The sequence below is a fragment of the Danio aesculapii genome, chromosome 12, assembly GCF_903798145.1.
Source record: "Danio aesculapii chromosome 12, fDanAes4.1, whole genome shotgun sequence".
NCBI classification, from domain to species: Eukaryota; Metazoa; Chordata; class Actinopteri; order Cypriniformes; family Danionidae; genus Danio; species Danio aesculapii.
The window spans coordinates 25,613,921-25,627,963 of NC_079446.1; the positions used below are offsets into that span (position 1 = coordinate 25,613,921).

General features: G+C 35.9%; 1 protein-coding gene across 2 annotated transcripts in view; it reads left to right on the plus strand.

Moving 5' to 3' along the window:
- psme4b (proteasome activator subunit 4b) overlaps positions 1–14,043 on the plus strand; it is a 63,166-nt gene that overhangs the window by 15,447 nt on the left and 33,676 nt on the right. For both annotated transcript variants that reach the window (XM_056469089.1, XM_056469090.1), the window contains 10 exons: positions 1,015–1,137; positions 1,236–1,328; positions 4,958–5,223; positions 8,426–8,612; positions 8,772–8,861; positions 9,971–10,035; positions 10,124–10,274; positions 12,372–12,470; positions 12,550–12,619; positions 12,701–12,768. In XM_056469089.1, the coding sequence (XP_056325064.1) occupies positions 1,015–1,137; positions 1,236–1,328; positions 4,958–5,223; positions 8,426–8,612; positions 8,772–8,861; positions 9,971–10,035; positions 10,124–10,274; positions 12,372–12,470; positions 12,550–12,619; positions 12,701–12,768 (1,212 nt within the window). The remainder of the gene's footprint in view (positions 1–1,014; positions 1,138–1,235; positions 1,329–4,957; positions 5,224–8,425; positions 8,613–8,771; positions 8,862–9,970; positions 10,036–10,123; positions 10,275–12,371; positions 12,471–12,549; positions 12,620–12,700; positions 12,769–14,043) is intronic.

Genomic DNA, 14,043 nt, shown 5'->3' on the forward strand with positions numbered 1-14,043 from the left:
GCAGGGATACTTTGTTCTCCTCTCTTTTCCAAAGTAGAAAAAGAAATAGGAATAGGCTACATATTGTGTTCATGCAGTACTGCATAGAGAGGAAGGAGAGATCAGCTCATTATCAAAGAGATACGCTGGATTATGCCCACAAATCCCCAAAAAAGATGATTTCAAGAAATCTGTGGAATTTTGATTGCCTGTGGTACTTCAAACATTGACATACATAAACAAATCCTGAACAGAGATTGGCAGTACCTACAGACATTATAATAGATGGCAGCCACGTGTCGAAGCAACGGACCCAAAGCGGACCATGCTTTCTATTATAATGTCTATGAACAGTGGGTCCAATGTATAGACACACACCAAGCTGCAGCAGGAGAGAGGTGCACCAGTCACTGAATCCAGCATATAGGGCTTCTCAACTGTCTGCCACATTTTATCTTTATTTTATGCTCTGTGTTTGTCATAAAGATATCTGTAGCACAAATGACGGCATGCTGTATTTAGCTTTTCACTTGTATGGTGACTCTGAACTGTCAAAACACCTCTCAAAGTGCTTTTTTGGATGCGAAAAGCAGAAAAAAAACCCAGTTAGATCTTTTTTATGACGGAGGAAAGTTTCAGAGGCAGTGTGTCAGTACAATTCAAACCACGTGAGGTCGAATTTATCTTTTACAGACGAAAATTTCAGATTCAGTATGCAATAACCTTAAATGTGTTTGCTATTTACCCTGGTTAATGTGTAATGTTTAAAACCAGAGTAAATAGGATAAAACCTATTTCTTTTTTAATTCTATGCTATGTTAAAAATGTAATTGTACATAATCTGAAAAATAAATGTGTATTTGGACAACTGTCTTGTAACATGCATTAAGAAATGGTCTTTTATACCATTGTAAATGTCTTTATTGTCATTTTTTACCAATTGCATGCATCATTCTGAATAACATCATACATTTTATCTAAAATAAATGGCGCTAAATGTTTAAATTGATACTGATATCTGCTGTCTTGCTTCAGATCTTCACCAGAGTCCTGCGTAGCTTTAATCTGCCAGTTGGCACCAGCCAGATGGTAGTTCCTAGATACTTGACCAACTCCTACGACATTGGTCACGTGGTACTTTGGATTTCCTCCATGCTGGTAAGCTTCATGAGTCACACATCTATAAAAATTCTAAATATTAAAATGTTTGTTTATTTACAGATCATTTTTATAATGTTCCTTATGGCTTTTTTCAGGGTGGCCCTCAGAACCAGTCCCAAAAGCAGCTTAATGGGCTCTTCAGTAGTATAGCATCCTTCTATCATCCCTCAAACAACGGACGCTGGCTGGTAAGATGTTCTCTTTTTAGGGTAAACAACTAGAACAATATGATGCAAATGGAAATCTCGTCCTCCCACGTTCTAGAGCTGCCTGCGCTGTGTTGTCATCTGAGCTACATGTTTGCAGTATGCATTGACAGATGGTCTTCTGACAGAGCGAGGGCACTTCACATTCCAGCTACTGAAACACTGCTAACAACCTTCCAGTTTCCATCTTAGACATGCATAATTTTCACACTCTAATGATTAAGTACCATAAACTACCATTTAGATGGTTTTTAAAGTTAATTATTTTACTCTGTATTTCTATAACACCTTTTTTCTTTGAAACTAAACTTATTTGGGATCATTGATATCAAAAGAAAGTATAACTAACAATCTGTGCCTGTTTGTTACTTTACATTTCATTTTTTTTTAGAAACACTTAGACTTTGCATTAAGTTGGTTTGTCTGTTTATGAAGTTTTGTCAGGTGATGAAGTTAACTAATTGTAGCAAATGAATAACTTTTTTACCCAAGCAAGTTTTCAACATTGACTCTTTTTGGCCAAAATAAACCCATCTACACTGCTGATGTGTTTACAAGCTGAAAACTGGTGTTGACTCTAAATGCCCAAGAATTTAGATTAAAATAGTCAAAATGTACCAAAAGTACCACTTGGCTAATTTGTAATTTATTAATTTAACAGGGACAATGCTCATTAATAAACAGTGAGACTGTAAATAAGCCAGAGTTAGCCACGGGGGCTAATTTTCATCTGTTGCCCCCTGCCAGATTTTAAAAGGCAACCTAAAATCAAAAACACATGATCACACATACAGAAACAGTAAAATTACAAATGACAACAGTATAAAACATGTAATAAGAATTTCTTAAAATGTTAGACAGAAGAATTACACATGATTACAAACTTGATTTGCTTTTAGCCATTTCTTTAACTTATATTTAAAAGTTGAATAATTTGTAACACCCCTTAACTCAATGAGAAGTGTGTTCCAAAAATGACTGGTTCTAACTGAGAAGACTGTTTGTGCAAATAATAATAATAATAATTTTAACCTGGCACAAAATGTATTTACAGTGGAGAAAATAAGTATTGAACATTTCACAGAAAACACATTTCTAAAGGTGCTTTAAGTTATGTGTAATAAAATGAAATGACACAGGGAAAAAGTATTGAACTTATGAAGAAAGAAAGATGTAGAAAGGACAGCAGCTGAAATCTCTCAGTAGTTCTTCAGCAATCCTCTGCCTTTCCTTGGTGCAAATGAATATTAGCTGCTTCAGTCTAACATCTACATTATCAGGATGATGAAGATGAAACTAAAGTGGACATTTCAGCTAGACAATGATCGAAAACATGGCCAAGGAGACTCTCAAATGCTTTTAGAGAAAAAAATCAAGCTGTAGAATGGCCCAGGCAATCCCCTAGACTTTAATCCAATATAAAATACATATTAAAGATCAGATTTAACAGATAGACGAGACCAACAGAACCATCAAGATTCCTACACTCTGTCGAAGTCTGTGTAAAACTCATGCCTGAGCAATTCATGTGACTTCATTCTCCATATGAGAGGCGTCTTTAAGCTGCCATCACCAAAAAAAAAACCTTTTATATAAAGTACTAAACACATTTCAGTAGTTCAGTATAGGGATGCATGATATATCGGCGGCCATATCGTTATCGGCTGATAAATGCTATTCTTAATGCTATCATTATCAGTCCAATGTACTAATGGAGCTTTTCTCACATTGTTTATTCCTTTGAAGTCCATCCTTTCTTAATGTGGTATTGCTGTGCCCTAATAACTCAGTAAGTAACCATATTCCTTATCATTAGATACGTTTGATAGTGTCATTGAGTATTTTTCTTTAAATCGCCTTAGGAAAAATATTAAATGTGTAAACATAATAGCAGCAATGCACACGTGCTAAACAACTCGTTGGGTTGTTTGTAATCTAATATGATTATTTGTTATTATCAACACCTTGCTTGCCATGTGTTGTTGTAAGATCGTATTCAGTTTGATCAGAATATTCATATTGATTATAACGAGGACAAGTGAGGGCTATCACCGCGCACACACACACACATATAGCTGATCATATCAGCAGGACGGAGAGGTCTGACAGTCACTGAATCCAGCATAGGGGTTCTCAAGTCACCGCCACGTTCTATCTTTATATTATGCACTGTGTTTGTCATAAAGTCATCTGTGCTCAACGCTCAGGTGTTGTTTCAAAATCTGAGTCCGAGGACAAATCTGATTCCCTTCGTTGTGTCCCGAGTGGCGTGTTACACAGCGGCTGCAGTTAAAGTTAGTAACTCACAGCGGTTTATCATAAACCTTTTATTGATAATTTTTTCTGCAATTGACAGCGAGGAGGAACATAGAAGCATTATCTGATTGACAAGCAGCAGTTACATGTGTTCAAAAGAATCTAAAACGCCATATGGGACGAATTTATGCCGCATTTTCTAAGTTAATACTATCTGTATTCTGTCAAAACACCGCTCAAAACACTTTTCTTCGGACATTACATTGTAAATTACTGTAACTTGTTTTATTCAAGAACATTCGAGCTGGTTTCAGTTCTTAGTTCTTTAATTTTCTCTTTATTTAGAATATATTTATTTAACTTGCTTGTTAATTAAATCCCATTTTGTTATTTAACTTATTTTAATGCAACAGACATGTTACGTGTTAATTTGATATGCCAAGAAAAGAAATAGTTTATTTTTAGCATGCTAATGTATCTGAAATCATGAATATAGGTCTTTATAATCACCTAGCAATTTTGAAATTATAGCTTTGTTTGCTTATAGTAGGCTATTCAGTTCAAAGGATCAGTCCAAACTTTTATGAAGCTTTTAAAAAAATCAGTTGTTTACTGTATAAAAATATAATAATTAGAAATATTTATATTTATCGGCAATAGAATATTGGCCATCGGCCTCCAGATCTTAAGAGTTATCGGTTATCAATATCAGCCAAAAAAAATCCATATCGGTGCATCCCTAGTTCAGTACTTTTACACAACTAATTTTTTTTTACATTTTTTTGTATTATGTTTGTATTGTTTGGGTTTTTACCAAAATCCAGTTAAATTCCATGTTAACAGTTTTTTTTTTTTTTAATTAATTTATTTTTTTTAAATATTATTTCCAGGAAAAAACATGTTCAATACTTATTTTCCCCTCTGTATCTATTTATTTTCTTTTGGTTCGAGGACAGAATTTCAACACCATGTTTAGTTCACCCAGAAAGGAAAATTCTGTTATTAATTTCCTGCCTATATGTTGTTCCAAATCATCAAAACCTTCATTCATCTTAGAAACACAAATTAAGATCATTTAGATTAAATTTGAGAGCTCCCTGATCCTCCCTAGACAGCAATGGTCCCGACTCGAAACAGTTACCAAAAAACATCTTCATAACCGTCCATATGTCTGTGTCATGTCAGTGGTTCAATTGGAATATTATGAAGTACAAAAATAATTTAGTGCGCACATAAGACAAAAATAAGACAAACAATGAGATATTACTGGGGATAATGGTAATACATTTTTATCCACATATTGTGATTGAAATCAGTATCAATCATATTTTAATATTGCTTCTATTTTTTCACAGATGAAGCTGATGAAGCTCCTTCAGCGTCTTCCTGCCAGTATAGTTCGACGACTGCATCGGGAGCGCTATAAGAAACCCTGCTGGATCACCCCTGTTCCCACCCCTCACAAACTCACAGACCAGGATGTGACTGATTTTGTGGAGAGCATGAAGCAGCCGGTGCTAATGGCCATGTTCAGCAAGACGGGCAGCATGGATGCCGCTCAGGCCCTGCAGAACCTGGCGCTTATGAGACCAGAGCTGGTCATCCCGCCTGTGCTGGAGAAGTAAGTGTGTGGAGCTCCCTCACATTTTTAAAAGCCAGTAGGGCTTAATATCAGGCTAATAGCGCTGACTTTAAATTGAAGTAGATGAGGGGGAGTCCTTTACGTCCCAGATTATAAATATATTATTTACTTACTCATTTCTTGAGGCAAGGGTGGCTAAATAAATATATGGGCTGTTTCTTATTTCTTAAACTAATAAGCTAGTGCAATTTAAACATAAACTAAAATGTCTCATGTACTATTTACACATGTATTTAGCATTAGCTACTTTGGATTGACAAAAAGATTTTAAGACCAGGAAGATGGGACCAAATTTACATAAAAATAAGTGGTGACAAAAAAATCTGAAGTGGCACACGTCACATCTTTGTTAACCTTGGTGTAAAAGGTATAATTCACCCCCAAAAAATATTCCTTTTAATTTACCCACCCATGGGTCATTCAAGATGTAGGTGACTTCAGTTTTTCTTCACTAGAACATCATGGTTTCCGCTACATTCATTCTTCCATGGTGGGGCGCCACGCCAAAATTCATCCCGCCACGGCTACATTACAGCTTCTCATTCAAAACATTTAATTTTTTTAATAGCGCATAAAAAGGGTAAGTGAATTATAGCCGCGTGAACTTTTCTGTAACCGACCGTAGTAGTGCTGTGCGTCATTTGTTTAACCCTTTAAGGTTACGTGCTGACTGGCTGACTGACTGACTGGCTGACTGGCAGGTGCGTGATGTGTGAGGCCAGCTAATACGACGTAAAGCTGTTTCACTTTACTTCAGGACGCATTAAAACTGCTCTGTAAGTCTATTGGAGACATTCATAAATATTCCTAGCAAATCTAATAAATGTTGGACACAGACTCATTACATAAACGCACTAAATCGCACTTCAGCAGTGTTTATTTGAGAACGCACAAGAAGATCTGCGCTCAGTATTGCCAGATGATGCTGACTGCTTCCAGCCCAGAAGCTGTTGAGATCACAAGCGTTTATACACTGTCCTAAGCATATGTACGCGAAGAACGGGGGCTATGGCATCTCTTTGGGAGATCAAAACAGGTTTATAAGGGCAGACCGGGGCAGGCGGGCACGCCGTTGCAAAACCGCCCAAATTTTCACTACCCGCCTATGTCACTTTTTACCCGCAAAAAATAAATTCAAAACCGCCCAATCAGGCAACACTGTCTGTGCTTAAGCATCGTGTGTTTGAGGGCGCGCAAGAAGCTTTGTGCACGAGCAGAGGAAATCGGTGCGCAAGCAAAGAGATTCGCATGCTGTAGGCTATTACATAAATGCAATCTCGACTCGTAATACTGCGCTCACGACATTTGTCATTGAAATAACGCCACAGGTAGTTAGTAGAACATTCAAAACATCATCATTACTTCCACATTTTTAATGTAAATATTAAGCGTAGGGGGTGAGCCAGTGGCGCAGTAGGTAGTGCTGTCGCCTCACAGCAAGAAGGCCGCTGGTTCGAGCCTCGGCTGGGTCAGTTGGCGTTTCTTTGTGGAGTTTGCATGTTCTCCCTGCGTTCGCGTGGGTTTCCTCCGGGTGCTCCGGTTGCCCCCACAGTCCAAAGACATGTGGTACAGGTGAATTGGGTAGGCTGAACTGTCCGTAGCGAATGAGTGTGTATGGATGTTTCACAGAGATGGGCTGCGGCTGGAAGGGCATATGCTGTGTAAAACGTGCTGGATAAGTTGGTGGCATGAGTTTGCATGTTCTCCCTGTCTTCATGTGGGTTTCTTCTAGGTGCTTTGGTTTCCTATACAGTTCAAAGACATGCGGTACAGGTGAAATGGATTAACTAAATTGGCCCTTGTGTGCGTGTGTGTGTGAGAGTGAATGGGTGTTTGTTACGTTACTAGGTTGCGGCTGGAAAGGCATCTGCTGCTTAAAACATATGCCGGAATATTTGGCAGTTCATTCTGCTGTGGGGACCCCTTATAAATAAAGGACTAAGCCAAAGGAAAATCATTAAATGAATGAATGAATATTAAGTTTAAGTGAAATGCTAAGTACACACATGTGGGGGGGGGGGGGGGTGTCATCATTAATAAAATTACTGTTATTAATCAAACTGCATATAATTGAAAATCCTTTAATCTACTGTTCATTAACAAGTGGGAACCCTGTATTTCACAATATTATTATCTTTATTTAACAGGCTCATCAGCTTTATTAGCTTTATTTCACATGTGCGACTGTAGTCTGGTTGCTTTTGATGACGAAAGCGTGAGAGTTGCCAGACTACAATCAGACAAGCTGCATATGTGTTAAATAGCTGTTTAACAAAATGGCTTATGTTAAATAGCTGATTGAAAGTTAAAATTTTGTTGTTGTTTTTTTAAACGGTTATTAAAACCTAGTATCTGTATAAAGTCTTAACCATGTAAATTCTGACATGAAATAGCAATCAGAAAGTTTATTTTAGCTTTGGACAAATATGATAAGGAAATATTTGTATAATTTTTTTTGTTGACTTATATAGTGTAATATAGGGGAATATTGAGCTCATATTTTTATTTTTAGGCACAAACTGAGCAAAATATGCAGTTTTTTTTGTACATAATACAGCAAAAAAAAAGAAGATAAAACTTTGATTGCTTGTAATGTAAATCAGTGACTTCTTAGAAATAACTAAAAGGTTTTAAATATACGTTATCTTGATGTTATCTTCCAATAATATGTCTTAGTAAGATGATATCAAAAATTTTAATACGTTTTTGATAAGATGTGATGAGCAAATCATATACACAAAATAATTGTAATTAACATTAATTAAAATATCATATTTAAGTCAGATAAAAAAAATCATAAAAAGAAAAAGGGAAGAGAGGGGTATTAATCAGTAAAACATATACCAGAGTAATTATTAGTTATTTCTGCTATGGTGACCCCTGATAAATAAAGGAATATCTGAAAGGAGTGAGTTAAAAGGCTTGTAGATGTTTACATACAATGGGTTTTTCAGCAAAAGTTTGATCGTGCTGATAATTGAGTAGTACTTTTAAACCTTTACGGTATCCCATATAGTGCCTTCCTTTATTCACTGTCAGGGTTTTCAAATCCAATCTTTGTAAATAGGATTTGTAAGTAGTCAACTTAGAATGCAGTGTAAAACAGGAGCTGGACTGTTTGTAAAGGAGGAACAAACTAAAAGCCACTGTGTGTAATGTGTGACTCTGCTGTCCCCTGCAGGACTTATCCTGCAATGGAGACACTAACAGAGCCACACCAGCTTACTGCCACTCTCAGCTGCATGATTGGCATGGCCCGCAGTCTTCTCAGCGGCGGCCGACATTATCCTGAAGGCCCTGCGCACGTCCTGCCTCTGCTTATGAGAGCACTGCCTGGAGTCGACCCCAATGACTTCAGCAAATGCATGGTGGGTTAAACAGTGAATTAAACACATAAAGAGCTATTCATGAAACAGATGATGAAATAAATCAAACAAAATATGACAACTTGGAACTTATTTTATTCTTATTTAAGACTTTGTTTGACTGATATTTTTTATATTTAATGAATTATTTATTGGTTTTAGATCACGTTCCAGTTCATTGCTACTTTCACTACTTTAGTGCCTTTGGTGGACTGTTCATCAGCCCTCCACGACAAGAATGACTTGACAGAGGTAAAAATCTGAAATTGTATGTTGATGTATATGTACATATGGGTTTACATATGTACAGTTGAAGTCAGAATTATTAGTATTATATTATTATGCAATTAATATTGACCTTTAAATGGTTTTTAAAAAAAAATTTAAACTCATTTTATTCTAGCCGAAATAAAACAAATGGACCCTTTTCACATTTCCGGGTTTATCAGTAGCAGAAGGCATCAAGCTGTGTCAACTTAGAGCACAGTGAATGGGAGAGTACAATGAATAATTTTTTTACAACCTTATTTGATGAAATGATAAAAGAATGATGGTGTTATCAAGACTTTAAGAAAAAGGGAAAAAATAGTGTGAGATTGGTAACAGCAGCCAGAGGACAATAACGTCAAATTTACTGTCCTGTCCCATAGACGCTGCATTAGAAACGCCTCACATAACCAGTATTTCTTTTTTTGTAATTTGACGCAAATGTTCATACATTTTTTTTTAAAATCTAAATACTAAAAACCTTTAATGATTTAAGATTATGATGACCGTTAAACATGCCATAATAGTCTTGTAAAAAAAAAGGTTCCATAACACTTTCTCCAGAAGAAAAAATATTATAGAACATACTGTGAAAAATTCCTTGGTCTGTTAAACATATTTTAGATAATATATATTTTTTTAAATCACACGAGAGCTAGCTAATAATTTTGACTTCCACTGTATATGGCAAACACACATCGTAATACTTTCAAAAAATTCCAGTATTAATAAATTCCATTTGTAATTTCCCTAAATAAAATAAAACACTTGCATTATAAACATGTTTTTAGTTTTATTCATTTTGCAAATGTAACAGTATTCAGAATAAAATAAGGACTAAAAAATAGGGGTGGTCTTCAATGTAAATAACATTTATTATAAATATCAGACCTCAACAAATGTATTTAAAGCCAAGCAAACATGGTTCATGGGCTAAAAAAACTCTTGTGTCTCTCTAATTTGGCAGCAATCCAAATGTGTGTGCAGTATGTTCAATATATACGTCATTTATTTGGAAATTAAGCCCCTGTATGGGTCAGATGATAAATAAATGCAACTTATTCTATATTCGTTCATAACCTTTTTTCTTGTAGATGGAGAGAGAGTTGTGTTCAGCTTCTGCAGAGTTTGAAGACTTCGTTCTGCAGTTTATGGACAGGTGAGTCATTGTGTGTGTGCGTGCGTGTATTTTAAAATAAGTCTAAACTTTATTTTTGTGGCTTATGCCCTGTTTTGTGTGCCTGTAGGTGTTTTGCATTGATTGACAGCAGTACACTGGAGCAGACGCGCGAGGAGACAGAGACAGAGAAAATGACTCATTTAGAAAGTCTGGTGGAGCTGGGCCTTTCATCTACCTTCAGCACCATTCTGACACAGTGCTCCATGGAGATATTCAAGGTTTTATTAGCATTTTAATTCTTTATTTAATTGAAATACTGCTAGTTCTTGTAACTTAATAATTGGGCTCATTTTCTTTCCTCATAAATTTTGAAATGCAATCATAAATGTTTTTTGTTGTGCTAATCAAACTTGACAGTGTGTTGCACAGAATGATTGTATTTGTGTGGAGTCACCAAGTTATATTAAACTTATATACTTTCCATAAAAGGGATAGTTCATCCAAAAATGAACATTCTCTCATCATTTGCTCACTCTTGATTGGTTCCAAACCAGTTTGTGATGTTTTGTTCTGTTCTGTTGAACAAAAAGCAGCTATTCTATTGGAGATTGGTACCCATTTTTTTCTAACTATCGATCTCAGTTTGCAACGTTCTTCAGGAAATTTTCTTTTGTGTTCAACAGAACAACCATAACACAACAAAAAACTCAAATTGTTTTGGAGCAAGTCAAGTGTAAAGAAATATCATCTACCTTCAGCACCATTCTGACACAGTGATCCTTTGAGATATTAAAGGTTTTTATAGCATTTTACTGTTTATTTAATTAAAATAAAATTTGGCTCATTTTCTTTCCTCATAAATTTTGAAATGCATTCATAGATTGTTTTAAAATCAACTCTGTGCCAATCAAATGTGACAGTGTGTTGCACAGAATGATTGTATTTGTGTCACTTATATACTTTCCATAAAAGGGATGGTTCACTCAAAAATGAAAATTCCCATCAATCATTTACCAATTTTGATCTGTTGAACAAAAAAAGAAACTATTCTGAAGAATGGTGGAAATTGGTAACCATTGCTTTTCCTACTATGGATCTCAGTGGTTACTGGTTTTCAAAATACTTCAGGAAATCTTTTTTTGGGTTCAACAAAACAAAAGTAAACTCAATAAAAATCTCATACTGTTTTGGAGCAAGTCAAGTGTAAGTATTTTTTGTAAAAAGAAGAATCAGTGAATTATAATAAAATATTTTTTGTCCTGAACTAAGCCTTTAACACTTTAATTTAACAACAATGCATTGAATTGGTCAAAAAGGCCAGTAAAGATATTCATTGGCTGAATTTACACTGCATGGGTCAAGTGATCCAATTCCGATTTAGTTTATTTTTTCCCATGTGGCACAGATCGAATATGGCCCATGAACGTGTAAGCAGGAAAAAAATCATACGGATTCCGATTTATTCAAATCAGATTCAGGCCTTGTTCATATGTGGAAATTTATCCGATACGAATCGGATCCGTGTCTGCAGTGTAAGCAGGTTGATCGGATTTTCACCTGTCAATGTGAGTCGCGCATCATTAAAAACCGTAGCGAATGGTGTCAACTCACAAGTATTTAAACAAGCATCGTAACCACCTGGTTGACCTTTTGTCCATAGGCTTTCATTATTATTTTAATTGCTTATAACTATTTGTCAGAGTTGTGTCAGTATATTATCCAATGCAAACGTGAGCCAAATTCAATGAGTGCATCTTAAAGGGTTAAGCATGTTAACGAGAGAGAAAAACATCCGCCACATAAACAATATGAACCAATAAAAACTGTTGCATACATCAAGTGCATAAATCACTCCATGGAGCTTACATTAATATGCCTACTGGTTTAAAAAAGCCTAGATTAAAAGAAGATGGCCAAATGAGAACTTTTCTGTCATAAACTATAGTAAAACAAAAGAATAAAATAAAATGAAACCCTGTAAACAGATCAAATACAGGAATAGAGAAAAGAACACTCTTTTATTATCAGCTCTCAGTCAGCGCCCACTGTTTTTTTTTTTCCTGGTCATTGCGTCTTTGTCACGTGCAGTATAAATGCAGACAATCGGATAAAAGTCACTTTAAAAAGATGACGCAAGCTGATCTGCAGTGTAAATGCATCCATAATTTAACTAACTAATTATATTTCAGCACTTTCAAATATACTATGCGACTCAACTGAGTTCATCATTGCTAGCAATAAGATAAAATTATAAATTTCCTGAGCATCAAATCACATTCAATTCAAGAGGACTATGTTAGAAGGATTTCTGTAGGATCTTCCCTCAGTAAAGTGTGTGTGTGTGGGTGACTCATATGAGGTGTTGTTACCTATAGGTGGCTCTCGAAAAAGTCTTCAACTTCGCCACCACCAACATCTTTGAGACTCGTGTCGCAGGCAGAATGGTGGCAGACATGTGCAGAGCGGCTTCTAAGGTAGTGTCTTTTCCCATTGCGTGCAGGCAAACAGGACTCCGAGACCACATTGATTCAACTCTCCTCTGCTTTGTTTCAGTGTCACCCTGCTGAGTCTCTCAGGCTGTTTGTACCGCACTGCTGTAACGCCATTACTCATCTAACTGCCAGTGCGTACAAGAAAATAAACCACATTCTGTGCTATCTTGAGAGCATGTCAGCATCCTCACTTGAGTTTTTTTTTTTTATAGATGAAGATGTTTCAAATGAGGAAGAACTGGATAAAGAACTGCTCTGGAACCTACAGCTGCTGTCAGAGGTGAACAGACCACTACTGCATATGAAATATTCTAAACTGAGAAGTTGCATCACACAATCATGTTAATTAGGCATTCTTACCCATCATAGGCTTTGTACTGACTTTGAGGCTGTTCTATATAGTAGGCATTATTATATACCTTGTACCGTGATTCTTTGGAGTCAGCATCATATGTATTATTCATGAATGCGCAGATAATTCAATCCTTTAATGCAGTGCAAATTACAATGATAAGCTTTTTCATTCAACCATGAACATTATTGATCTAAAAAATGCATGCTGTGTGTTTTTATGCTTATTAGATTTTAAAGTCATCAGTTTAGCAACAGACTTAAAGAGATAGTTCAGCCAAAATGAAAAATGCTGTCATCATTTACTTGCACTCATGTCATTCAAAACCTTCATGACTTTTTTCTGCATAATGTAAGAAATTTGAATGTTGTTATTCAAATTGTTTAGGTTTCATAGTGCAGTGCTTCCCACACATAGACTTTACTTGAGCGGGCGGCCCAGGTATATTTACGGCCGCCCAAATATATTTGGTAATGACTCATGAATGATACTATTTATCATCCTATTACACTTTTTTGTATCCGTCCAAGCGAGCCAAACATTCGTGATTGATTAACCAGTGGAAAATCTTTTCTTGCTCTGTTTCCTACTGCTGGTTCTGTGTGCGTGATCTGTCACTCACTCAGACAATCTCATGTGCTCTACAGAGACCCCCAGAGACGTGCCAAAATGCGTCAGACTGTAGTGTCTGAATCTCCTAAAATGTCCGGGATTCGGGTTTTACTTTAGCTTTTTAAAGTTGCCGTTATTTGCATGCATTTTTGCACCCTCGAGAGAAACGAGATAATGATTTAATAAACGACTTAGATAAACTTTACTATATACACGGAGAGAACAAAATGACATCTATAATGCCTGCGAAATATTTGTTAGAAATGGCTAATCAACTAATTTGACTTATTTAAATAATCTACACTTTTTTTTTTATACTAGTAATTATAATTTAGCAATACTGTCTATTTTTTATAAAAAAAAAATTCTGATAGTTATTTCTCATTTGCTGTATGTTTTATTAATTTAATGATGTTAATATAGTACATACTTTATACATGTCTAAAATGCTTTGGCAATACTGTAAATGTCAAGCCAATAAAGCAACGAGAGAGAGAGAGAGAGAGAGAGAGAGAGAGAGAGAGAGAGAGAGAGAGAGAGAGAGAGAGAGAGAGAGAGAGAGAGAGAGAGAGAGAGAGAGAGAGAGAGAGA